This window comes from Bos mutus, chromosome 24 (assembly GCF_027580195.1).
Source record: "Bos mutus isolate GX-2022 chromosome 24, NWIPB_WYAK_1.1, whole genome shotgun sequence".
In the NCBI taxonomy this organism is placed as follows: Eukaryota; Metazoa; Chordata; class Mammalia; order Artiodactyla; family Bovidae; genus Bos; species Bos mutus.
Window position 1 is genome coordinate 28,915,089 of NC_091640.1, and position 27,722 is coordinate 28,942,810.

Below are 27,722 nucleotides of genomic sequence, written 5' to 3' on the forward strand. Positions count from 1 at the left end.
CCTTCTTCATCTTATTATAATTAGATGCTATGAAAAAAATGTGGGACTTTCCAGGTGGTCCAGCAGTAAAGCACCTTCCAATGCAGAGTATGGGTTTGCTCAGTGGTTGGGGAGCTAGGATCCCACATGCCTTGCAGCCAAAAAACCAAAGCATAAAACCGAAGTAATACTGTAACAAATTCAATAAAGACTTTTAAAATGATCCACATCAAAAAATATATATACATATATCTTAAAAAAGAAAGAGAAAGTGTACTGACTTTTTCTACCAAAGTCCATGTGGACATTTCCAGACTATCTCTAGTGTATCCCACTGTGCGTGTGTGAAAAGGATTGGTGGATTCTAAATGGCTCTAGGAATAATTGTTGCTGAAATTGAAACTCAGAAAGAGTCTAGAGTAAGCAAAGAATATCTAAGCCGATTTATGAGCAAACCTGCAGTTGATAACCATTCTTCATTGGGATCTATAAGAAAAAACCATGAAATCCTTAGTGTTAAGATAATTCTTCCCTACCTTTCTCCCTATAACTTCTTCATTGATAAAGATCTAGTTCCTTAATAAATATTGCCCTGTGCACATGGAAGGGGAACATCTGTCAACACTGAAACTCTTTCTGTTTTCCCAGTTTGCCTTCAGAAATAGCCGTTAATGTGGCAAAAAAAAAAAATACAGTAAAAGTCAAAGGGGTATTTAGGCACAAAATTCTTTTACAGTATTCTCTCATAATTGTTTCTAAATATGGTTGATGCTTTACTTAGGCAAGAATTCTAAACCATATGTGTATATGTTCACATTTTCATTCCTATGGTTAATGTGTGCTATTAAACTGCTAATACGTTTAATATAGAAGATCTGTGGTTTCCTATTAATATTTTATAAGGATATTATGTTTTTATGGTTAACATTAATTTGAGGTATAGTTTTAAGAGTCAAAATTACTTTAAAATAATTATTTCACTGGTGTTTAATTTTGTATTAATCATGTTAACAAAGTTCTATGTAGTCTAGAACACATTAACTACATATTACATATGGAAACTATGCAGTGGCTCTAATAATACATTTCTTATTTAATACTATGATGTTTTTAGGCACAAACATTTAATTGTGTGTAGAGTTGTTTTCGGAGAAGGCAATGGCACCCCACTCCAGTACTCTTGCCTGGAAAATTCCATGGACGGAGGAGCCTGGTAGGCTGCAGTCCATGGGGTCGCTAAGAGTCGGGCACGACTGAGCGACTTCACTTTCACTTTTCACTTTCATGCACTGGAGAAGGAAATGGCAACCCACTCCAGTGTTCTTGCCTGGAGAATCCCAGGGACGGGGGAGCCTGGTGGGCTGCCATCTATGGGGTCGCACAGAGTCGGACACGACTGAAGTGACTTAGCAGCAACAGAGTTGTTTTAAATTTGAATTATTCAGTGGATCAAGCTTGTTTTTTCAGTTGTCTAAAGCAGCTCATTTTCTTTTATCCTATGTTTTGAAATTCTGGAGTTTCTACTTTAAGTTATTTGAGCACTCAAGAAAAATTAATATTCTAATGTAAAGAAGATTGTCAGAAAAAATATTTTAAATTGAGTTCCTTTTTTTAAAATAACAGAATTTCATCTTTATTACATGTAATAAAATATTATGGCTTTCGTGAAACACCAATTCAGTATCTCCATACATAGGATGTTTATGTAAAATTATTGATTAAGTTATATTATCTGGCTCCTGCTAACATCATGTTGGAGTAATTCACTGGCACTCATGCTTGGCAGAGACTGAGGATATTCACAACTATCTACTCCTTTCAAATATCTGATAATACAGCTGGTTATACCATCCCCTTAGGGAAATATTTTTAAAATTATTAATATACTATTGTTTAGAAAAGTTCTAAGTTTACAGAAAAATTGAGTGCAAAATACAGAGTTCATATCCCCCCCCTTGAAAGTTTTCCCTATTACTAACATCTTGCATTAATGTAGCACATTTGCTGCAACCAATAATGATACATTACTATAAAGTCCTTAATTTACTTTAGGATTCACCCTTAGTTGTGGCTTAGGCTATGGCTTTTGACAAATGCAATGTCATGTATCTGCCATAACAGTAACATAGAGAATGGTTTCACTGCTAAGGATGTATTTTATTTTAAAATAAACATATCATCACCTTTTATTTAAAATCTATATATTAAAAATGATCAAACTGCTTCCTGTTTTGGAAAATGAAAGTTGAAAATATTAAGTTACTGAGAATTCTTTGCCTAACATCCATTAGGAAAATGTGAGAATAACAGAAGCAGCTTCGTTTCAGTGAACCATGTATTTCTCCCCACAAGTCATATGACTGTGATGTTTGCTTTCCTCATTTTCAAAGTTAAATTTTAAATCTAATCTTACTAATTTTACCATGTCCCTTGGATATCTCTTTCTCCCTTTCACATGGCTTCTGTCTATTCTCCTTTTTATTTTTACCCAACTTTTTTGGTAAACATATTCTGTCGTAGTCCTTCTGAAAACCTGTTGAAAGTCTATAAATAGTAAATAAATACATAAATTATAAATATATATTGGTGCTGTGACTAAGGTTCTATAGCATAATGGTTTTCCACTTGTTATTTTTCTGTTAATGTCTATGTTTCTATAAAAATTTTCATGTAAGTAAGGCTCAGCATTTGGTGCTAGGGCAGAAGTGAATCTTGTCAAATTTGAGAAAATATTCATGGTGCAGCTAAGTCAAAAGTGAGCAAGACAACATTAAATAAACATTGACCCATTGTTAATAAATGGAATTCATGTGTTACCCACTTGTTAGACTACAGAGTGGGTGGTTTAAACGACAGAAATTTATCTCACAGTTTTGGAGACTGGAAGTCTGAGATCAAGGTGCCAACAGGTTTGGATTTTCTCGAGATCTTTCTCCTTGTCTTGCAGATGGCCATCTTTCCCTATGTCCATACAATGACCTTTCCTCTGTGTATATGTGCAGCTATGTCCAAGTTTCCTTTTCTTATAAGATGTCAGTAATACTGGATGAGGGTCTACTCATATGAGCTCATTTACCTTAATTACCTCTTTGAAAACCATATCTCCAAATACATTAAGTTCAGTCGCTCAGTCGTGTCCGATTCTTTGTGACCCCCAAATACATTGGGTTGGCCAAAATTTTGTTTGGGTTTTTCTGTAAGATGTTACAACCCAAACGAATATTTGGCCACCCCAATACTTATATTCTGAGGTATTAGGAATTAGAATTTCAGCCTGTGAATTTAAGGGAAGGCAACGTAGTCCGTAATACCATTGAAATTAGCAAGCTTTTTAATTTGCGTGACTTTGCAAGCAGTAAAACCTGGTAATTACTGATTAAGCATGTGAACGAGGTGCTGTCTGTGCATTAAATAATCACAACCACAGGATGAAGTCAGGACCAATATCTCACTAAGGAAAACTTTTTCAGTTGGCAATGGACTTATTTTCAGTTAAGGTATTGATTTCACTCGTTGAATGTACAAAAAGAATTAATATCAATACAACACATTTACAGTTAATACAACACATAATACATCACAGTCCTTTAAAATTGAGCGATGCTCAAAATGTTGCTTATTTTAATATCAGAGCAATGAAAATTAGCATTTGTTTAAAAATCTCAGAAAAGTTTGATGACAGAACTATTAAAGCAATGGGGACAAGGGTGCCAGAAAAGCTATAAGATTTTAAGTGACCACCTTTATGTGGTTTCCTCCAAAGTGATTTCTCAGAGCCAGGCTGTCTGGGGTCACACACTTCTCGTTCATAGGATCTGCAGTGACCCTTGGTAGGAAAAGGCACATTTTTTCAAAGGCCTCCATCTTTGCTGGCTTGTATCTTTTTGACACCTGAACTCAAATAGGTAGCTGAGTAGCAGATGAGCCAAAGTCCTTGACAGTAACAGTGAGTGTGAATTTTTTTCATCTGTAACACACACTCATGAGTCCCTAAGGGGCTCAGTTCCTCCCGTCTGTGGGACCCTTAGGTGGTACTCCAATCGAAGAACTCCTTTTTAATATGCTAGTTACTTTGATACTTTCAAAGATTTAAACGTGGCACTATTCTCTTCCCAAGCATCTATCAAGCCTCTTTATCATTTATTTACTTTTATTGTTTATTAAAGGTTTAAGATCTATGAGTTGAGTTAGATCCTTTCGTGTTTTTGTAGGGCAAGCAAACACAAGGAGTCAAGCAGCATGGAGTGTAGATGGATTTCTGAATTTTCTGCCCTGTCCGTAGAACAGAGGAAACAATTCTCACTTTGGGTGGCTATTCTTTAGGTTAAAGTAGATAACCTAACCTTAAGTGTCTTTTTAAGTGCCTAGCATTCAACAAGTATTAAATCATTTTCTTTCATAACCCAACCACCTAAACAAAGTCAAATTACTGCAAGTCCCTGGGTTTTGTTGTTGTTGTTGAGTATTGCTATAATAGGCTGCTGCTGCTGCTGCTGCTGCTAAGTCGCTTCCTGCTTTCTAGTTTTTTTTTTAATTTAGATATTAATCTATATAATTGGTCTGTAGTATTTAATGAATATTTATTCTGTCCTATCACTGTTAAGTGTCAAAGAAACAAAAGAACTCAGACTCACTGTCAGGAAGCCACAAAGAGTTTATGGTCCACTTACAGAGACAAGATCTAGTCACATGAAACCATTAATAAGTAGACATTACTTATTATAATTATTATTATAATAAACAAAGTGCTAATATGTATTTCTATGGACAGGAAACATAGGAACACATTTTTTAAAAAAAAATTCAGAGCCTTCCCAAATGAGGGCACAGGCTGCCATTTTCCTAAGGACATCCAAGAGGCCCCTTCCCCTGACTCTGAAGCTGTGGCTAGGAGAAGGGGGAGAGGATAGGAGAAGGGGGAGAGGATAGGAGAAGGGGGAGAGGATAGGAGAAGGGGGAGAGGCTAGGAAAAGGGGAAGAGGAGTGGTCCAGGCCCAGAAAAGGTGATAAATACGGGTGTAGGGGCTTCCCAGGTGGCTCAGTGGGTAAAGAACCCGCCTGCAATGCAGGAAATGCAAGAGATGCAGTTTCTGTCCCTGGGTTGGGATGATCCCCTGGAGGAGGACATGGCTACCCATTCCAGTATTCTTGCCTGGAGAATCCCATGGACAGACAGAGGAGCCTGGCGGGGTACAGTCCATAGGATCACAAAGATCAGACACTGCTGAAGTGACTGAGCACCCATGCGTAGAATGTGGGCCACAGCAATGTGGAAACTGGCTGAGAAATCTGTCTGACTGGGCAGAATAAATTGTAGAAGAGGATGTATTGCATTAGTGAAAAAGTTCGGTTGGGTTTTTCCATAAGATGGAAAAACAGGAAAAAACCTGTTCAACTTTTCGACCAACCCAATAGATAAAACCAAAAAGACCAAGTGACTAAGAATTAAGAGAGCATTGTATACTAGGTCAAAGAGTTGACATATAATATTGCAGGCAGGGAGGAGAAAATCACTGCAGATGTTTAGTCTAGAAGTGGACACGCAGTGACCTGGAGCAGGAGAAAGACCACCCACGCAGGCAGATGCAACAATCCAGGTGTGAATGGACAAGCAATACCAGACTGTAAAAGTCAACAAGAAAGTGCAGAAAAGTGTTTAACGTTTCTCATCCACATTGTATGTTTTTAAGTATGGTGAATACCTTTTGTGATATAAAAGGGACTTTTTATACAAGAAGATGCTAAAAGTCTTTCATTTTGATTTCTCAGCAGGGCTCCCCCAAACAATTTGACTTTTCATTTTGTTGTCTTAATAAAAGACAAGCAGTAGATGGCATTGTTCTATAGAAAAGATTCCCATGTTTCATTTTTAAATCTCACAGCATGTAAGATGGGGGTAATTAAGTTATCTTCTGGGATATTTCTACTTCAAAGACAAATATTTTGACTTATCATAATCTAGTGTGAGATACAACTTTTCATTTTGCAATGTTTGAAAGATAAAGGATGGTATATGTGGATTATGTGGGAAAATAATATATTCAGTAAAGTATTTTATGACTATTATCAAGGATTTTATGGTTACTTAGGGCAGTAAGCTTGCATGTTATTTGTGGTCTGGTGTGCATCTTGGTGAATTTATGCTGATGAAAACAAAAGAATTTAATTAATTCACATGTGAGTAGGAGTTCAAAAAATGAACGTGGGTCCTTGGAAAATGCAAAAAATATATATGATTTTACTTTGTAATGTGTGACTATTAATTGAATTCCAAAATGTATCCAGAGTAATTGTGGTCAGAACATAACCTCACATGTTTACAGAAGTGAAAAAAAATTGTTTTTTTCCCTTTGATCCTTTTATGTTCTTCCCATAGAATTTTTCTTCAAAAAGAATAATTAAGAATTTCAAAGAAAATCATCTTCTGTGGAGAATATTTTTATTATAATTTTATTTTGGCTTGAATAGGTCTAGTTCTACATTTATAAGTACGTGGTTTAACCTTTGTTTTGTTTCCAATGAGACATAAGCTGATTGATGTTGCCTTTAAGAAAGCATTCATTTTTTTCAACTTTTAAGTCATTACATGTAAGATAGAGGTAATTAAGATATTGACTTTTTTTTTTCATTTTTTCTATTCTTAAGACATTTTCAGTTGTTTATTTTGAGATGTACCTTTATTTTCATTTGTTTGAAAACCTACAGAACTGTTAGTACTTCATAAAGCTATGATAAACACCACAAGAACTAGAAGTGGCCAACTAATCACCTTTTAAGTAGCATGAGGTTTTGTCATTCTGGAGCATAGTGGGCATTCAGTATTGATGAATATTATTGCTTTATTCCTTTCAGAATTTATTCCAAAATTATATATTAAGGCTGCATGCCAGGAAACATGCAGGGTATACAAGATAGCTAAGAAAATTTGCTCTGAAGTACTTGCACTGTGAGTGTCAGGTGTGGCTTTAGAACTATGGTGTTAAGAGTTCAGGTTGCTACACAAAGACTGAAAAGCAGTAATTTTTTCTGCCCTCAGTGACTCTGAAGCTGAGATGTATAGGATCAGTAGAAGTTTGTTAGGGAATGGAAGGCAGCATCGGTGAGACCTGGGAAGGAACAGGTATTCCTGAGGGTCCAGAATCCAGGAGCTTGTGTAAGAAAGAGGAAGACTTTGGAACAAGAAGATGCTGGGGAATAACTCAGAACATCTGACATTCTCTAGAAAGAAAATTCCTGAAACGGAACTACCGTATGATCCAGCAATTCCACTCCTGGATATAAATCTTTAAAAAAAAAAAAAAGAAAGAAAGACTCTTTTGAAAAGAAAACATGCACTCAGGTGATCATTGCAGCATTATTTACAGTTGCCAAAATATGGATGCAACCTAAGTGTCCATCAACAGATGAATGGATAAAGAAGATGTGATGTGACATATATATAAAATGGAATACTACTCAGCCATACCTAGAGTGAAGTTTTGCCGCTTGTAGCAACGTGGATGGACTTGGAGGGGATTACACCGAGTGAAATAAGTTAGAAAAGACAGCTACTATATTATATCATTTATATGTGGAATCAAAAATTAAAATTAACTAGTGACTATAACAAAAAAAGAAGCAGACTCACAGATAAAGAGAACAATCTAGTGGTTACCAGTGGGGAGTGAAGTGAGGGGAAATTTAGGGATGGAGAAGTAGTAGGTACAAACTGTTGGGTGTAAGACAGGCTAAAGGGATATATTGCTTCGCTGGTGCCTCAGCCAGTAAAGAATCCGCCTGCAAGGCAGGAGACACGGGTTCGATCCCTGTGTCAGGAAGATCCCCTGGAGGGGAGGGCATACGAACCCACTCAGTATTCTTGCCTGGAGAATCCCATGGACAGAGGAGCCTCATGGGCTATATATAGTCCCTGGATCGCAAAGAGTCTGATACGACTGAAGCGATTTGGCACACACGGCACGTGAAACATGGGAAATGTAAATAATATTTTATAATAACTATAAACTGAGTGTAACCTTTAAAAGTTGTATAAAAATTTCAAGATAACAATTCTTTGACTAATGTAAAAATAAAATTTTTGCATTTCATATTCAGTTCAGTCACGCAGTCGTGTCCCACTCTTTGTGACGCCATGGACTGTAGCACGCTAGGCTTCCTCATCCTTCACCATCTCCTGGACTTTGCTCAAACTCATGTCCATCGAGTTGGTGAGGCCATCCAACCATCTCATCCTCTGTCATCCGCTTCTCCTCCTGCCTTCATTCTTTCCCAGGATCAAGGTCTTTTCCAATGAGTAACATTTCATGTTACTAAGTTTTATTCTACCCTAAGCTTATTTAACTTACATGCAGAGTACATCATGAGAAACACTGGGCTGGAAGAAGCACAAGCTGGAATCAAGATTGCCGGGAGAAATATCAATAACCTCAGATATGCAGATGACACCACCCTTATGGCAGAAAGTGAAGAGGAACTAAAAAGCCTCTTGATGAAGGTGAAAGAGGAGAGTGAAAAAGTTGGCTTAAAGCTCAACATTCAGAAAACAAAGATCATAGCCTCTGGTCCCATCACTTCATGGGAAATAGATGGGGAAACATTGGAAACAGTGTCAGACTTTATTTTGGGGGGCTCCAAAATCACTGCAGATGGTGACTGCAGCCATGAAATTAAAAGACATGTACTCCTTGGAAGGAAAGTTATGACCAACCTAGATAGCATATTCAAAAGCAGAGACATTACTTTGCCAATAAAGGTCCATCTAGTCAAGGCTATGGTTTTCCCAGTGGTCATGTATGGATGTGAGAGTTGGACTGTGAAGAAAGCTGAGCACTGAAGAATTGAGGCTTTTGAACTGTGGTGTTGGAGAAGACTCTTAAGAGTCCCTTGGACTGCACGGAGATCCAACCAGTCCATTCTAAAGGAGATCAGTCCTGGGTGTTCTTTGGAAAGACTGATGCTAAAGCTGAAACTCCAATACTTTGGCCACCTCATGCGAAGAGTTGACTCATTGGAAAAGACTCTGATGCTGGGAGGGATTAGGGGCAGGAGGAGAAGGGGACGACAGAGGATGAGATGGCTGAATGGCATTACGGACTCGAAGGATATGAGTTTGGGTGAACTCCGGGAGTTGGTGATGGACAGGGAGGCCTGGCATGCTGCAATTCATGGGGTCGCAAAGAGTCGGACACGACTGAGCGACTGAACTGAACTGAAGCTGGATATAGATTTAGATGGATAATTGTTTTTGCCTTTGTAATATAATTAATTTTATTCATTTATTTTTACAGTGAAGTTTAGCAACTGCAATGGGAAAAGAAAAGTACAGTATGAGAGCAGCGAGCCAGCAGATTTTAAGGTGGATGAAGATGGCATGGTGTATGCCGTGAGAAGCTTCCCCCTCTCCTCTGAACACTCGAAGTTCCTGATATACGCTCAAGACAAAGAGACTCAGGAAAAGTGGCAAGTAGCAGTAAAACTGAGCCTCAAACCAGCCCTACCTGAGGATTCAGTGAAGGTAGAGTATCTAATTGTGGCTTTGGATGGACTTAATCAGGATTGTATAGTTTGAACTACGTGCATACTTTGCATCAGATCAATGAGTGGCCAGTACTGGAATTTTTATCAACTTCAGTTGCTGCAGTACTATTTTGTTTTTTTGTTTTTGTTTTTTTAATTTTACAGGATATTTTAGATTAAATGTTTTATCAGCAATCCTAAACTGTATTTGAAAGATTTGTTTATACTTTGAGATTTATAACTTAAATTTACTTAGAAATAGTTGTTTGTTTTAAATTACTTAGAAGCTTTACAAGCTGTTAAACTTAACCACAAGATAAACAGTTGTTTATAAGTTGTCATCAGACGAACTTATGGCAGGGGAAGTAGAGATTTACAGTAGTAACAGGAAAACATTTCTGCCAAGGAGTATTGGGTTTTTGTCTTGTCCCTCAATAATCAAATTGGGGAATTTGAATTATTTATGCTATGGATGTGACTTTTAGGAATAATACACTCCCTCTGGTGGAAATTGCTGTAAGACAAGATAAAACAAATAAAATACACTTTTTTTTTATTTTATTTTATTTAACTTTACAATATTGTATTGGTTTTGCCATATATCAAAATGAATCTGCCACAGGTATACATGTGTTCCCCATCCTGAACCCTCCTCCCTCCCCATACCATCCCTCTGGGTCATCCCAGTGCACCAGCCCCAAGCATCCAGTATCGTGCATCGCAACACTTTTAACAGAAAATTTATTTCAACTGAACATTTGCTAAGTACTTCTTTTGTGTAAGCCACTATTTTAAGAATTTTAAATAAGATACAATAACTTCTTCAGTAAAGTTATGATAACACTATTAGTTTCTGAATATTATAGTTCTTTGAGTTAATTGGAAATAAATATGGGGGCGATGCCATATTCATATAATTGGTCTGTGATTTTATGAACTATAACTGTTACATTAAAACATAAGGATACACATATTCATTGTTGGTATTGTAAATGTGAGAGCCACAGCAATAATCAAATGTGAATAAATATTAGAGAAAAAGATATCATTTTTTCTCTTATACCAATGTTAGACTTTCATTATGTGAAATGTAATTTGTTAATCTATTAACTGTGAAGGGAAATCATGTCATTTGGGTAATATAAAATAAGGATCTGGTAACTAATTGAATGAAAAGATGCTTTTGTTGTTGTTGAGGATTCACTGTGTTCCAGCAAACCAGCTTGGATGTTTGCATTGAAGCAGCGTGGGCTAATGGCTAAAATGTCCACAGATACAGGGAAAAACAGAAGAAAATGTTGACATCTAGCAGAGATTAATACCCCATGTGCAAAGTGGGTCATCTATAGCATCCATCATAGCTGACATAGGTTTAGAATAATTACAGCATTAATTCTGTGGGATTTAATAGGGTCATAAATATTTGAGACGTTCCTTAGCAGTATGTATTAAACTTCTCTTGGAATTCAAATTATATTTTAGCACATCAAGATCTAAATTTAATGTACAGTAGCACATTACCTGAACTGTGGTTTAAACTAATGAGAAATGTATAAAGGGTACTATTAAATTTTCTCAATGTTAACTACTATCTAAGATGGTTTATAGAAACTGCAAATAGTTTACACAGCTGAGCCACCTAATACATTGTTTGGTATTTCATTTTTCAATAAACAGTGTCACCCACAATTTTATGGTGAAATTGGGAAAAATCGCTCAGTTGTGTCCAGCTCTTTGTGACCCCATGGACTATACAGTCCATGGAATTCTCCAGGCCAGAATACTGGAGTGGATAGCTGTTCCCTTCTCCAGGGGATCTTCCCAACCCAGGGATCTAACCCAGGTGGATTAGATTGCAGGTGGATTCTTTACCAGCTGAGGCACCAGGGAAGCCCACAATTTTATGGTGCTTTCTATTATTTTAATAGGGGGATGAGAACAGGGCCTCCAGACTTATTTTCTTGCCTATAATAAAGTGTGATTCTATACTTACGGGTATCCATTGATATTGATGTACTTTCAGAAAGTGTTTTTCTAGTACTCAGGAATGTCTTCTTGTATTTTCATGTGAAGGAATCACGAGAAATAGAAGAAATAGTGTTTCCAAGACAAGTGACTAAGCACAATGGCTACCTGCAGAGGCAGAAGAGAGACTGGGTTATCCCTCCCATCAACTTGCCAGAAAACTCCAGAGGGCCTTTTCCTCAAGAGCTCGTCAGGGTAGGGTGACACAATTTCACTGATCTCTGTGGCATGTGTTCAGTGTATGTTAGAAGTGCTTTTGTCTCTTTTTTCCACAAAGTAGAGTTTAAGACATGTGTGTACTATTTTGTATTGATGAAATGTCTCTAGGGTTGCAAAGAGTCTCTTTTTCATTACCTTGGGTTATTTACAGGCAGAGCTTTCTGTGGGTCCATCCAGTGTGCCATGGATGCTGAAGTTTGTTCGGTGTCTGAATATATACACCCTAGTTGCACAGAGTTGGACACGACTGAAGTGACTTAGCAGCAGCAGCTCCCTCATGCATTCACACCCACACCGTACCCTTCCCCTTCCACCTTATCTTCCCTGTCTGAAAGCTGCATTCCCCATGATGATCTTTGCCCTCTACAGATAGCTTCTGGGCCAAAGAAAAAATAAAGGGGCAATCATTGCTAAAAATGCGGTACTGAGTGCATTTGAGAGATTTTTAAAGAAATAAAAAAATGACCTCTGATACCATTAACGGACTCCCTGGGGCTGCGCAAAAAACACAGGCTTTCAGATTTGAAGAGCAAGGTTTTTTTTTTTCCCAGTTACTCTGAATGCATGCTATCAGACCCAGGGGGGAAAAAATGACAGACATTTCTATATGCTTAGTAAAATTAGCAACTTGTTATTTATTACAAAAGAAAATGAGACAACTAGCTGTATTCTCAAATTTAGTAGAAAGTAATGTTTCTGTATATGATTAATTTAGCATTTCAATACATACTTAGTGAAGGCTGTATTTTTTAATGTCATTTATTTGTGTTGTCCAGTCTATGGTAATATGTATTATAATTAAGTTTAACAGTGAAATATGTAACCTCCAAATCAAGGTGTTTTCTATGTTTCTACTTTAATAGAGAATGAGAAAATTAAAGAATTTTGCCTTAACTAAAAAAACAAGACAAAAACTGGATTCTGTTACTGGATTAAAAGTATTTGTCTAATATAGAGATATTTCTTATTACCACCTCCAAACAGTATTGCTCAAATGCCCTTTTTTCTGTCCTATTCTTCCTCCTTTTCTTCAGCCTGTTTCTATGATGTTAGGAACATCAAAGGACATATATGTTCCACTCATCTGTAAGCTTATTTTTCCAGGAAATGTTGTATTTGGAGGAGAAAGCAGTGAGCCTGTAACAGATATAATTTTTATGCATAGGAGATATCTATTATAAAATCATTTCTTGCATGTTTTGTTATTAATAAAGAATGTGGGGTATTGGGTGCCAATTTAATATGGGAAGCTTTGGTTGCAATGAAAAACATCAGCACAATGCAAGTACAGAAATCTGACTCCCAGGCTCAACCATAGTCTTAGAGTTCCCACCTGAGGCTCTTTCACACTATGAATAGACAGTTATTTCTTGTCCTAACTGATGCAAACAAGTAAATAGTTTTTTCTTCATTAAATTGGACACCTGTTACTGGGTTAAATATTCTAACCTCCAAATTTCCAAGAGAGACTTGGATTCTGTTTAAAAATGGACACTCCTTAAGTTTGACTTTTGTGCTGCTCCTAGTGACTGTTCTTTAGATGTTAACATTGGCCTAGTCCTTCTAGTGACAGGTGACATCTCTTTTGAAGCCCATCACCAGGAAGCAAGAACAAGGAATAAGACTGGGAGAGCTTCAGGAATTTTCTGGGAAGAAATGGTGTATGTTTGGAAGAGGCCATGAGGTGTAGCATGCTCTGTCTCTGATAATGAGCTCATTTAGTCCCTTGTTTAATGTGACTATCTTCTTGACCCTCAGATCAGATCCGATAGAGATAAAAACCTTTCTCTGCGGTACAGCGTAACTGGGCCAGGAGCTGACCAGCCTCCAACTGGTATCTTCATTATCAACCCCATCTCAGGTCAGCTGTCAGTAACCAAGCCTCTGGATCGTGAGCTGATAGCCCGGTTTCATGTAAGATCTCAACAGCTGTTAATTCTTTGTATTCACACTCTTCCAAATACATGCAAGGTTTAACATTTGTCTCTCATATTAGTCTTAAAACTTTGATCCTGAATGTTTTAATGCTAGAAATGTATCTGTAGCCTTTTCAATTTAATATTTTTTTTATTTTTATGAAACAATTGTTTTTATAAAATTGATGAATGCTCATGATAAACAAACAATGCGAAGGAAAAACTAAAAATTGCCTTAAGTCATATTACTATTTGCATGCTGATACTTGCCTTCAGATATGTGGTTAAGAACTTACAAGAACAAATTGCCATGAAGGGATCAAAGCTATTTCATGTAAATTACATACTGATCATTACATTTTTAATAGCTGTATAGTATTCCACTGAATGTATATAAACTATAATTTTAACAGCAATTTCTTATAAAAATATTGGTTTGGCCCAAAAGTTCATTTGGGTTTGTTGTAAGACTTCATAGCAAAACCCTGATGAACATTTTGGCCAACCAAGTACATTTATGTTTTTCAGTTTATCTCCTGATACTATGATTACTATTAATTAGCATCATACCAAATGGATAGCATATTTTCATTTTGTTATTTGTTGATCATATTATCTCCAGAAAGATGTGCCATTTTTATCTACCTACTGAGAATTAAGATTTCTCTTTTCCGATTAACCCTGCCAATACTTGGTTTCATTAACCTGCCAATCTGAGCAATCATTTCTTAGATATACTATCCAGTTATATTTCTTATGCTAATTTTATGTTACTTTTCTATTTTATTCATTTCTTGATTGAGTTATAACAGCTTTTGTATGTAGTTGTGCTGTGTGTGCTTAGTCACTCAGTCGTGTCTGACTCTTTGCAGCCCCATGGACTTTAACCCAACAGGCTCCTTTGTCCATGGGGATTCTCCAGGCAAGAACACTGGAGTGGGTTGCCATGCCCTGCTCAAGTGGATCTTCCCAACCCAGGGATCAAATCCAGGTGTCCCACATTGCAGCCTCCTGCAGTTCTTTACCATCTGAGCCACCAGGGAAACGCTTATATATAGTTATATGTTCCTGTTTTTAAATATATGTATGTATTTAAATGGAGAAGGCAATTGCACCCCACTCGAGTACTCTTGCCTGGAAAATCCCATGGATGCAGGAGCCTGGTGGGCTGCAGTCCATGAGGTCGCTAAAAGTCAGACATGACTGAGCGACTTCCTTTCACTTTTCACTGTCATGCATTGGAGAAGGAAATGGCAACCCACTCCAGTATTCTTGCCTGGAGAATCCCAGGGATGGGGGAGCCTGGTGGGCTGCCGTCTATGGGGTCACACAGAGTCGGACACGACTGAAGCGACTTAGTAGTAGTAGTAGTAGTAGTAGTAGTATGTATTTAGAACTGATTTTCCCAATTAAAAATTGTATTGAGTAATTAAAAAATCAAGAATTAATATTAAAATATAAATTCAAGAAAGCATTTTTCTTTCCTTTTTTTCTAGCCATGCTTGCCCATTTTTCTGGAAGAGGATTTCAACAATTTTTTTTTCATGTGTTTAATAGAGAAACCTAAATTGATCTTTATTCCTACTCCAATTTCTATATGAATAGCTAATAAAACTTTTAATGAAAGTATCATTTTCTCTTAGAAAAGAATATAGGTACAATGTAAAAACTTTTCAAGTAATACAGTGTTAATAATTAAGTAAGAAGAATTTGCAATCCCAGTACATAAAGTAGTCACTTTTCTTTAAGTTTGGTAATATTCTGTAAGATGTTTCTTTGTGTATAGATTCATAAATATATTTTTTTGAAATTGGGATTATTCTCTGAAACCAACTTTTGTCACTTAGCAATCATAAGATTTAGCATCTTTCCACATCTGGAATCATTATTTGTTTCTATTATTATTTTTGATTGCTTGCTTTAACATAATTGTAACTAATTACCTACTGGCAGATACTTGGATGATTTAGTTCTTTCTACTTTATTTTACAACTATAAATCATCCAGCAATGAACAGCTTTCTGTACATTTTCCCATTATGTCCTCAGAAAAAATTCCTAAAATTGGAATTATTTGATAAATATAGTGAAATTGTTCTCTTGAAGAGTTGTATTGTGTTCCAGTACCTCCCCACTATAAAATAGATACTTGTCATTCCATATCAATTCCGGGCATTATTTATTTATTGCCAGTGCTATTTCTGAAAATTTATCTTGATGCTTTAAGTTGCATGTGTTGAATATCCAATTAAAGTAAATTCCCTATTCCCGTCTTACGTTGAATTTGGGGTGGGAAAGTTGTTACCTTTTCCTCCATCCACTTATAATAACCTTTTATCTACTAGAGATGTTGATACATGATTTTCATATATTTCCTTTGTTGTTATTTGTTTTCGAACTTTGTTTATCATTTTTCCCTCACTATAACTTACAGTTGTTACGTTATGATATTTGTCATTGTTTTGATTTTATCGTGCATTCTGGCTTTCTTTTTATTAATTGTTGGCTGTGCTGGGTCTTTGTTGCTGTGTGGGCTTTTCTCTAGTTGTGGCACTCAGGCTTCTCATTGCAGTGGCTTCTTTTCTTGCAAAGCACAGTCTCTAGGGCGCGAGAGCTTCAGTAGTTGTGGCTCCCAGGCTCTAGAGCACAAGCTAAATAGTTGTGGCACATGTGCTTTAGCTGCTCTGCGACATGTGGCATCTTAGTTCGCAGACCAGAGATCAAACCAGCATCTCCTGAATTGGCAGGTGAATTCTTTACCACTGAGCCACCAGGGAAGCCCCCCATTCTGGCTTTCTGGAATTGTTTAAAAAGATCTTTCCTACTCCAAGATGCTAATCTCCTGCATTTTATCTGTTTTATTTATTTATTTATATTTGCATCTAAATGTTTAACCTCTGTGGAGTTTATTTTAGTAAAAGAAGGAAGGTATATAGATCGCCTTTGCTTTTCCTTTATGGCCAGCCCAGTTGTCCCAACACTATATATTGATTTAGTATTCTGATTCATTTAGCATCAGTGTCACGATCATACTTAGTTGTCCCATACTTTTTATGTCACTTATGCTAATGTGTTTTTTAGACTGTTTTTCACATTAATATATTTTTTGAATTTTTGCACTTGTACAAACTTTTAAAATTATTTAAGTTTTGAAAATTATTATACAGATAGATATAGACATAAGGTAGAGCAAGACACCATGGACATAAACTGGCAAATAAGCATATGAAAAACTAAACATGTGTTTTAAAGCCTAAGTATCACTCAATTCTCTCCTCCCAAGGGCCTTGATTGTTTTACTAACCAGTTCTCTTAAAAGCCTTAATGAACAGGTAATTCTAATGCTTTTTATTAATACATTGTTCTAAAATATAAAGAAGTTTTCAAGCCTTTTACAAAACAGCATCACGTTAATAGGGCAACTTAGTAAAGGTGGCAGGGCTTCCCAGGTGACGCAGTGGTTAAGAATCCACCTGCCAATGCATGAGATTCAAAAGACGTGAATTGGATCCCTGGGTTGGGAAGATCCCCTAGCATAAGAAATACCTACCCACTCCAGTATTTCTGGTTGGCACATTCCATGGACAGAGGCGCCTGGAGGGCTACACTCCATGGGGTTGCACAAAACAGGACATGACTGAGCACACACACGGATGGAGTGAAGTAGCATGCAGTAGACCAGTCTCTAATTAAACTATCCTGTAATTTATGAGTACAAAAAATACCAACCCCAAAATTCGAAATATTTCTTCTGTATGAATTCTTACTGGCTGAAGTCATGTGGTTAAATCTCAAAAAATAAATATTTTCAGGTCAGTGTTGGGGTAAATTCTTGCTCTCCAGATTCTCACTACTTGCACATAAATGAGCAATATTGATAGCAAAATAGAATTTATTATAGAATGGCAGGGACAGTTCAGTATTAAAATCTCTTAATGTAATATATTACATAAGTCAAGGGAAAAAGAGACTCTATAAGTGTTGAAAAGGCTTGTCTAATAAAATTTACAGTTTCCTGTGCTTAGTTCAGTCGCTCAGTTGTGTCCGACTCTGCGACCCCATGAATCGCAGCTCACCAGGCCTCCCTGTCCATCACCAACTCCCGGAGTTCACTCAGACTCATGTCCATCGAGTCAGTAATGCCATCCAGCCATCTCATCCTCTGTTGTCCCCTTCTCCTCCTGCCCCCAATCCCTCCCAGCATCAGAGTCTTTTCCAATGAGTCAACTCGTCACATGAGGTGGCCAAAGTACTGGAGTTTCAGCTTTAGCATCATTCCTTCCAAAGAAATCCCAGGGCTGATCTCCTTCAGAATGGACTGGTTGGATCTCCTTGCAGTCCAAGGGACTCTCAAGAGTCTTCTCCAACACCACAGTTCAAAAGCATCAATTCTTCGGCGCTCAGCCTTCTTCACAGTCCAACTCTCACATCCATACATGACCACTGGGAAAACCATAGCCTTGACTAGATGGACCTTTATTGGCAAAGTAATGTCTCTGCTTTTGAATATGCTATCTAGGTTGGTCATAACTTTCCTTCCAAGGAGTAAGCGTCTTTTAATTCCGTGGCTGCAGTCACCATCTGCAGTGATTTTGGAGCCCCCAAAAATAAAGTCTGACACTGTTTCCACTGTTTCCCCATCTATTTCCCATGAAGTGATGGGACCAGATGCCATGATCCTCATTTTCTGAATGTTGAGCTTTAAGCCAACTTTTTCACTCTCCACTTTCATTTTAATCAAGAGGCTTTTTAGTTCCTCTTCACTTTCTGCCATAAGGGTGGTGTCATCTGCATATCTGAGGTTATTGATATTTCTCCCGGCAGTCTTGATTCCAGCTTGTGCTTCTTCCAGTCCAGCGTTTCTCATGATGTATTCTGCATATAAGTTAAATAAGCAGGTTGACAATATACAGCCTTGACGTACTCCTTTTCCTATTTGGAACCAGTCTGTTGTTCCATGTCCAGTTCTAACTGTTGCTTCCTAACCTGCATACAGAGTTCTCAAGAGGCAGATCAGGTGGTCTGGTATTCCCATCTCTTTCAGAATTTTCCACAGTTTATTGTGATCCACACAGTCAAAGGCTTTGGCATAGTCAATAAGCAGAAATAGATGATTTCTGGAACTCTCTTGCTTTTTTGACCATCCAGCGGATGTTGGCAATTTGATCTCTGGTTCCTCTGCCTTTTCTAAAACCAGCTTGAACATCAGGAAGTTCACGGTTCACGTATTGCTGAAGCCTGGCTTGGAGAATTTTGAGCATTACTTTACTAGCCTGTGAGATGAGTGCAATTGTGCAGTAGTTTGAGCATTCTTTGGCATTGCCTTTCTTTGGGATTGGAATGAAAACTGACCTTTTCCAGTCCTGTGGCCACTGCTGAGTTTTCCAAATTTGCTGGCATATTGAGTGCAGCACTTTCACAGCATCATCTTTCAGGATTTGAAATAGCTCAACTGGAATTCCATCACCTCCACTAGCTTTGTTCGTAGTGGTGCTTTCTAAGGCCCACTTGACTTCACATTCCAGGATGTCTGGCTCTAGGTCAGTGATCACATCATCATGATTATCTGGGTCATGAAAATCTTTTTTGTACAGTTCTTCTGTGTATTCTTGCCACCTCTTCTTAATATCTTCTGCTTCTGTTAGGTCCATACCATTTCTGTCCTTTATCGAGCCCATCTTTGCATGAAATGTCCCCTTGGTATCTCTAATTTTCTTGAAGAGATCTCTAGTCTTTCCCATTCTGTTGTTTTACTCTATTTCTTTGCACTGATTGCTGAGGAAGGCTTTCTTATCTCTTCTTGCTATTCTTTGGAACTCTGCATTCAGATGCTTATATCTTTCCTTTTCTCCTTTGCTTTTTGCTTCTCTTCTATTCATTTCATGTGCTAAATAACCTCAAAATTGAAAAAAAAGATATGTTAATGCTTCTTTAAGTTGATAAAGCATATCCAGCAGAAACCAGTAGCCAGCATCATACTTAACAGGAAAATCATAGAAGCATCGCCTTTAAGAAGAAACAATTCAATGGAACACTACACAGCCTTTAAAAAGATTGAAATGGTTTTCTATGTGCTGGATGAAAAGATTTTGAAGATATATTGCCATGAGTAACTGAGTGATTATATTTGTTTACAAAGGAAGAAAAAAGATAAAATTTCTAGAAGAATACCTGTAATACTGAGAACTCAACCTTGGGAGAGGAATAAACTGTCTTATGTACTTTTACTGTTTATGAATGAATGACTTTTACAATAAAAAGAGTCAAAATTCCGTGTGCACACTTCATTCTTTCCGAATTCTCATCTTTTCTCTTGTTCTCTGTGACTTCTTTAGGCCAGTTCCACATTTTTAATTATCCTGACTCTTTTGTATGGATTTAGCGAAAGGATTTGGAAGCTGGACAGAACTGGCTTAGGACAGGGGCTCTGTCAATAAACTGAGTAAAGTGACTTAGCTTTTCTGAAGCTCAATTTCTTTGCCTTCAAAGGTGGATCGTTTCTGCTTCACTCTTTTGTATACAGATTAGAGTCATAGAGCTCTGAGCCAGATGCCTATCAGCTATATCTCCCTTAAGAATATTGTTTGGCTAACTTGAATTTTGATGGGAAGAATAGCTTTTGGTTTTCATCCATCTGTGCTGTTTATGGCTATGGTTATGGTATCTTTTATCTTCTCACAGGAGACCTAAATCCATTAAATCATTTCATTTTCTAATTACTCTTGCAGTTGAGGGCACATGCAGTGGATATTAATGGAAACCAAGTGGAGAACCCCATCGACATTGTCATCAACGTTATTGACATGAATGATAACAGACCTGAGTTCTTACACCAGGTTTGGAATGGGACAGTTCCTGAGGGATCAAAGCCGGGTAAGTTGGAAGATCATAATTTGGAGGTTCCTTGAGGAAATACAATGTTATCCAGCCCTCATATATAAGCTAGATGAGAAATCACGTGAGCCTTTAGTGTCATTTTCTTTCATTCATGCTGCTTTTAGGCAAGACTTAATTCATTATATTTAATTTTTTAAATTTAATTTTGAATTTAAGAAAGCCTCGACATTTAAACTTAACTATATATTTCCTTCACCATCTATACTGGTTTGTACATAAGCCAATTTATAGATATAACTGTGTCTTAAACTGGCACTTTTCCTGGTTCAGATACACTTGTCTGTATCTCAGAAGAGTAGAGGGGTGGGGGCAGCTGGGGTGGGAAGGCAGGGCTGTGCGGGAAGTTCAACCATCTGTAGCTCTGTCTGAGTCACATTTTAGAGTCGAGTTCGTCAGTATTTTAAAATACAGGAAAAAAAAAATCAAAGCATGTTAAACATATCTTTACTAAAACACAAGGCTTATACATATATTCTAAGGATAAATAAACGTTGTGCTTTTTTGCCTGGGAAAGGCTCTTGGTTTTTTAAAATCATTCATTGGTCCTTTTTCCTCTATTATTTCCAATTTTATAGAATTATCATTTCATAAAAATTACCAAAAATAAATCATTACAGGTATATTTACTATGCATATGCACATGCATTTCCATAAAGCCTTCCCGTAAATAAATGACTCTGAATGATCAGGAAATGTAAAGACATTTCATGAGTCGATTTCCTGCACTTGTTCTGTAAGTTTGAAAACATCCTTCTAGGCAAGATTTGATAGAGTCATGAATCTTAAGTTAAACTAAAATGCAATGTTGTAAGCAATATTTTGGTTCAAGATTCCAAAACACATTTTTTGTTTTGTTTTGTTTTAACCATTCATTCAGCAGATGTTTATTTTATTTTATTTTTAAACTTTACATAATTGTATTAGTTTTGCCAAATATCAAAATGAATCCATCACAGGTATACATGTGCTCCCCATCCTGAACCCTCCTCCCTCCTCCCTCCCCATACCATCCCTCTGGGTCGTCCCAGTGCACTAGCCCCAAGCATCCAGTATCGTGCATTGAACCTGGACTGGCATCTCGTTTCATACATGATATTTTACATGTTTCAATGCCATTCTCCCAAATCTTCCCACCCTCTCCCTCTCCCACAGAGTCCATAAGACTGTTCCATACATCAGCGTCAGCAGATGTTTATAGAGCACATACTGTATGCCAGACGTTGCTCCAGCACTGTAGATGCAGCCGTGATAAGTTAGTTGTGCCCTGTTGGAGCTTAAAATCTAGTAGAGGAGAACAGTAAAAGGCAAACAAGCAAGCAAATGTTTTAGGGAAAAAAATAAAGTTTTGAAAAAAAAAAATCAAACTTGGTACATAGTCAAATAGGATGCCTTGTTCAGAAGGACAAGCTCTGAAAAGAGATTTGAAGTATGTGAACAAGCCTTAGTTAATTCTGGGGCGAAAAAAAAAAATGTACCCTGTAGAGGGAACACTAGCTGTAAAGGCACTAAATCAAACTGATCTTAAGAGTACTAAAGAAGAAGGTAGCCTGGAGATGTAACATTTTATAATCCAAGTCTTAAAAAAATTGCATGGGGCAAACCATCTTAAATAATAACATTTTCTCTCTACTTCTCAATTTCAGTTTGTCTAACTAGTTTGAATGCATTTGATCGTAATGGTTTGTAGACTTCCTTTCCACGATATCTAATAAATTTGAGTCCCTGAGTTTGTTACAATGTTCTTTTAATCTCCTCGGAAATAATGAACCCCAGTGCAAAACCCCCTATTCAGTGTACCAAAACAGTCATGCATGGAATGATTCCTCATGACCTCAGTAAATGGAGTATGTGTTGTTACGTAAGCCAAGTAAGCATACTTGGCTTACTTTCACAAAGTGACTTAGGCTTTGTGGAGAATCATACCCCACATGACATTTTAGATTCTACTGCACAACGGAAAAAAAAACGGCAGAGGGAAGGAATTGGTGGCCATAAAAGATGTTTCAAATGACATCTATGTTACTTATTATTTGCATTTTATATAGACAAAGGGATATATAAGATATATATCTGAAGGGATCCTTTCTTTGAATCATATAGTGAATTTGTCTTTTAAGTATATGGAAACATTTAGTCTTTATACATCTGTAAAAAAATTTTTTTTAACCATTTTCCTTTCAAGCAACTCAACTATAGTTTATATTTTTTGAAGTGAGTTCTGTTCTTATCAATAGTGTTTTAATCAAGGCTAAATGATTAAATGTTGGTCTGAAAAAATGGAAAGGGACTTCCTTGGTGATCCAGTGGTTAAGATTTCACATGCCAATGCAGGTTTGATCCCTAGTCAGGGAGCCAAGATCCTACCTGCCTCTTGGTCAAAACACCAAAACAAAATGAGAGCAACACTGTAACAAATTTGCTAAAGACTTTAAAAATGGTCCACATTTTTAAAAACAGAAGTTATTTTGTAAAAGAGAAAAAGTGGAATGAAGATTGATGAAGAAGGTAAATATCCCTTCTGTTTGGGAGACCCTGACATGAAAGGCAACCATTCATTTTCCATGTCTGCTGTCTAGGAACATATGTGATGACGGTCACTGCGATTGATGCTGACGATCCAAATGCCCTCAATGGGATGTTGAGGTACAGAATCCTGTCCCAGGCGCCAAGCACCCCTTCGCCCAACATGTTTACAATCAACAATGAGACTGGGGACATTATCACGGTGGCAGCTGGACTTGACAGAGAAGTAAGCCAACTGAAATCTGTATTGAATTTGCTTGTAATCTTAAAAGTGCACTGGCTCACATCTATCTTGTCTCCAGGCTCAGTGGAGACAAAAGAGTCCCCCTGCCAATGCAGGAGACGTGGGTTCGATCCCTGGGTCGAAAAGATCCCTTGGAGAAAGAAATGACTCCAATATTCTTGCCTGGGAAGTCCCATGGACAGAGGAGCCTGGTGGGCTACGATCTACGGGGTCACAAAGAGTCAGACACGACTGAGCAACTAAGCGCACACTCAATAACATCTCCACGAGATTATTCATGTGTTCATGGTCATGAAGAAATCAACTGTACTCTTTTACAGAATTTCAAGTTGGTTAAATGATGTATGTAAACTGGATAAATCATTGCTGGTCCATGTAATATTTAGGGTGGTCATTGACTAAGTTAAGCCAGTAACCTTCTGGTATCTACTTTTTAAACTTCTTTGCATTTTCTGTTTTCCCTCATACTCAAAAGATTTGATGAGGAATTAAATAAAAAATCGTGCCCAAATAAAGTGTACATACATTTAGGGTAATTTTTAACATTCGTATTTTGAAGAGGGTACAAATGACACGTGTGATGAGGTTTTTTTTTTTTTTTTTTGATCCTTGATTTAGTACAGAAGAGATGATCACTCTCTCTTTAACTCTAAGATGAACTTAAGAGGTTTGAACACCAAGAACTGCCTGCAGTCCACTGACAGGGCTTTAAAGCTATAAACACAGAGAAACACACTTCGGGCGTGTATTTTGTTGTAAAGGCATACAGTGTTGACAGTATTGAAATATTATGTCAGATCACAGCCTGAGAAGGAGTGGGTGTTTCATTCCTGCTAGAAGGGTCGTCTCGCTCTGACAGAGCTGAGCCCACCGTCCTGTGGCACCCTGCTGTGTTCTGTTCACATGATTCCTTCTGCCAGGAACGTCTTGCCCCTTTTTCTTGATTTTGAACCCTCCAGTTCTTCACGTTGCCTTTCAAGCCCTACTTATATCCTTTCCTGAAAACTCCAGCCCTACTGAATTTTCCTATACCCTCTCTCCATTCTGTTCTAACCATTTTCTTAGCGATTCTCAAGGTCATTATTGATTGTCAGTAATCATTGTGTGAGTGAATTGTCAAAGTGCCGACTCATAGAGATCTGTGCTTGTAGGTTTCTGGCTGAGCCAGCTTCTATCGTAATGAGACCTCGTGTTATGTGTGTCAAAAGGAAACATTAGACCTACCATCGTAAATATTATTGACAAGGATTTTAGGGCTTGGTTTTTATGACGTTTTATTTGTCTTAGTAAGTAGCATCCACTTGAATTGGATCGAAGAAAACATTACTATTTCAATTCATTATGTACGCAAGATAGAGGTGGCAACACTTTAATAAAGTGATATGAGCCAATCAAGATTACTTAATTCACAATTGAGCCCAGAGCCTTCCTTAGGAGTCAGATGGATGGCTAGTATGGTATTCCTGTTGCTCTGGGAATGGATTGCACCAGAGACTGCTGAAATTTAGCTTTGCAGTAGTACCTTTAGTTCAGTGATATCTGGAACATGTGTATCTTTTCACCTCTTCCATTACTGTATAAAATACTACTCTTAAATGTCAATAAATTCAGCATGAATACTGTATTTTATAGGAAAATATAGCATATTTTTTTAATATTCTCGGAAGTGCCAGGCTGCTCACATCCTAAGGAGGTATATAGCTCATCTCCCAAACCTAATATTTCTCTTTCATTTCACACTCTCATTGTGAGATACAGAAATGTGACTTCATCTTGTTTTCATATAGTAATATTCCTATCACATTTAGCCTGGATGTTTTATGAAAAGCAAGAGGCATAGAGAATGAAAGATAGTTTTGCCAAAGCAAACCAACCGTATTTGAAAATCAAAGAGACTGTATTTAGTTTAGGGGGTGAAAGTCGCAAGTCAGGCTATACTTTGGTTAAGTATATCTTGCGGTGGCCGGAAGCAGCTATGCACAACCCGATGAAATGAAAGTGGACATGAATTCAAAGCTATAGAATCACAAGTTAGATACAGCATGAGAAATTGCTTCTTGACAGTGACGCTATTAAACACAACAATGAGTTACTAGGGAAAATTATGGAAAACCTTCCTTTTCTGAAAGTCATTTAACATGGCAAAATATATCTATGTCAGATGGTTTATGGTAATTCTGCCTGAGGCCAGGGATAAATTATGCTGACTTCTCCAGGCCTCATGTAAGCTGGAGATGCTTTTATTTCTATTAGATTTCACAGTTTTCTTTCTGTCCAAAGTCATTTCCGTTGTCATCCTCCCAGGATGGACGACACCTTTAAGTGATTGAACGCCTAATCATTGAAATGCTTACCGTGATTTAGCTTTTTCTTTTCCTTTCATCTCCAGGTTTTAAAAAATTCCAATTTGGGGGGTTCTGCAGACCTAAAGCTTCATGCACGACACTCGCCAGTCTTCAGTTTTTTAATCTCCATCTGATTTCTTTACTTTTTATCTTTTAGTTTTCTAAATATATTTTTTAAATTTATTTTATTAAAGTATAGTTGTTTTACAATGTGTTGATTTCTGCTGTACAACAAAGTGATTCACTTATATGTTTTGTGTGTGTGTGTATATATATATATATATATATATATATATATATATATATATATAATGTGCCGTGTTGTGCTTAGTCGCTCAGTCATGTCTGATTCTTTGCGACCCCATGGACTGTAGCCTGCCAAGCTCCTCTGTCCATGGGGTTCTCTAGGCAAGAATACTGGAGTGGGTTGTCATCTCCTCCTCCAGGGGATCTTCCCAACCAGGGATCGTACCAAGGTCTCCCCCATTGCAGGCGTATTCTTTACCAACTGAGCCACCAAAGAAGCCCATATATATATTTATCTATCTATCTATTATATATATATATAGTTTGGGATTCTCAGGTGACTCAGTGGGTAGAATCTGCCTGCCACTGCAGGAGCTGCTGGAGACACAGGTTCTCTCCCTGGGTGGGGAAGATCCCCTGGAGGAGGAAATGGCAACCCACTACAGTATTCTTGCCTGGAAAATCCCGTGGTGGGCTACAGTCCATAGGGCTGCAAAGAGTGAGACACGGCTGAGCGGCTGAGCACACACACACACATGTATATGGTTCATTGCTGGATAGTGAGTCTAGTTCCTTGTGCTTTATAGTAGGGCCTTGTTGTGCTGCGATTCATGGGATCGCGAAGAGTCGGACACAACTGAGTGACTGAACTGAACTGAACTTGTTGTTTATCAATCTGACTTCTTGTTGCTTGAGTTGGTGGTAACCATTCCTGGCATTTTCTTCTTTACTCCAGCTTTTATATGTCCATCTCCTGCCCTTTTTGGTCAGGACTACTGATGAGTTACCCTCTGCTTTGAATAATTCTGGCTTTACCTGGTATGGGCTATTTGACCTTTAGTGTCTTAACCTGAAACCTCAGCTCCCCCATCTGTAAATGGAAGTAATAATATTACATCTACTTCATGGGACAATTGGAAGGATTACATAACACGAAGCATATAGCATTCAGCACAGTGTCCAACGCATGTTAGTTTTCCTTTTCCCATGGCCGTCATAGATCTAGCCTCAACATCCAGTGAGTGATCACCATTACTTTGACTTCTCATAATTTTTCTCATGGCAAGGAAAGAATTACACTTCCTGTTTTCCAAGCCAAGTAATACTTTCACTTGGGCTCTCAATTCTGAGTTCTTTCCTAAAGGAATGTTCTCTTATCTTCTGTGGTCTTGGTCTTCCCTCCTCTGAAGGGTCTTTCCTAGAAACCCGACTGGTTCCTTCATAATCCTCGACCAGCTGAGTCTCCCCTCTGGTTGAAGGGCTCTACAAGACCCACAGCCTGAAGTCAGAGCTCTTCAACGTGGTGCCCCAGACCCTCTAGGATGCTGGTCCCAAAGCCTTCCTTAGTCTGAGCTCCTAGAATTCTTTACTTCCTGCTAGGAAGCCAGTGATGGCCTCCGCCCATACCACCACATGCCCGTCCTTGTACAGATCTGAGCTTCTCTGTTCTTCTCTGTCTGTTGTTTCTTCTGCCTGAAGATTCCTTTGCCATCTTCCTCTAGAACAGGCTAATACCTGGTCTCTGAGAGCTGCCCTCAGCCCCTCCCTGGGCTACCTACCCATAATGGCCTGTGTTCCTCCAGATATATAGACTGTGTTCCATGAACATCTTACCTGCCTTCCAGCTCCTGATATTCAGTGAGGTCCCTGTGTTCCTCTTCTTTTCACCCTGAACTGGAACCTGGAAGAAAAGTTCAAGTTATTAGATTTTCCTCTTCGTGTCAACACCACACTCCCAGGGGCAGCCATACTTGCCCTTCACTCCACCCATTCTTGGCCTCCTTGGAATCTGGCTTTCCACCTGCTCCCCCGT

At 37.9% G+C, this 27,722-nt stretch overlaps 1 protein-coding gene across 1 annotated transcript in view; it reads left to right on the forward strand.

Annotated features, from left to right (window-relative positions):
- The window catches only part of CDH2 (cadherin 2), a 256,286-nt gene that overhangs the window by 177,411 nt on the left and 51,153 nt on the right, over positions 1-27,722 (forward strand). Inside the window, 5 exon segments of the mRNA XM_070361804.1 lie at positions 9,267-9,493; positions 11,569-11,715; positions 13,498-13,653; positions 20,383-20,527; positions 23,128-23,300. Coding sequence (XP_070217905.1) covers positions 9,267-9,493; positions 11,569-11,715; positions 13,498-13,653; positions 20,383-20,527; positions 23,128-23,300 — 848 coding nt within the window.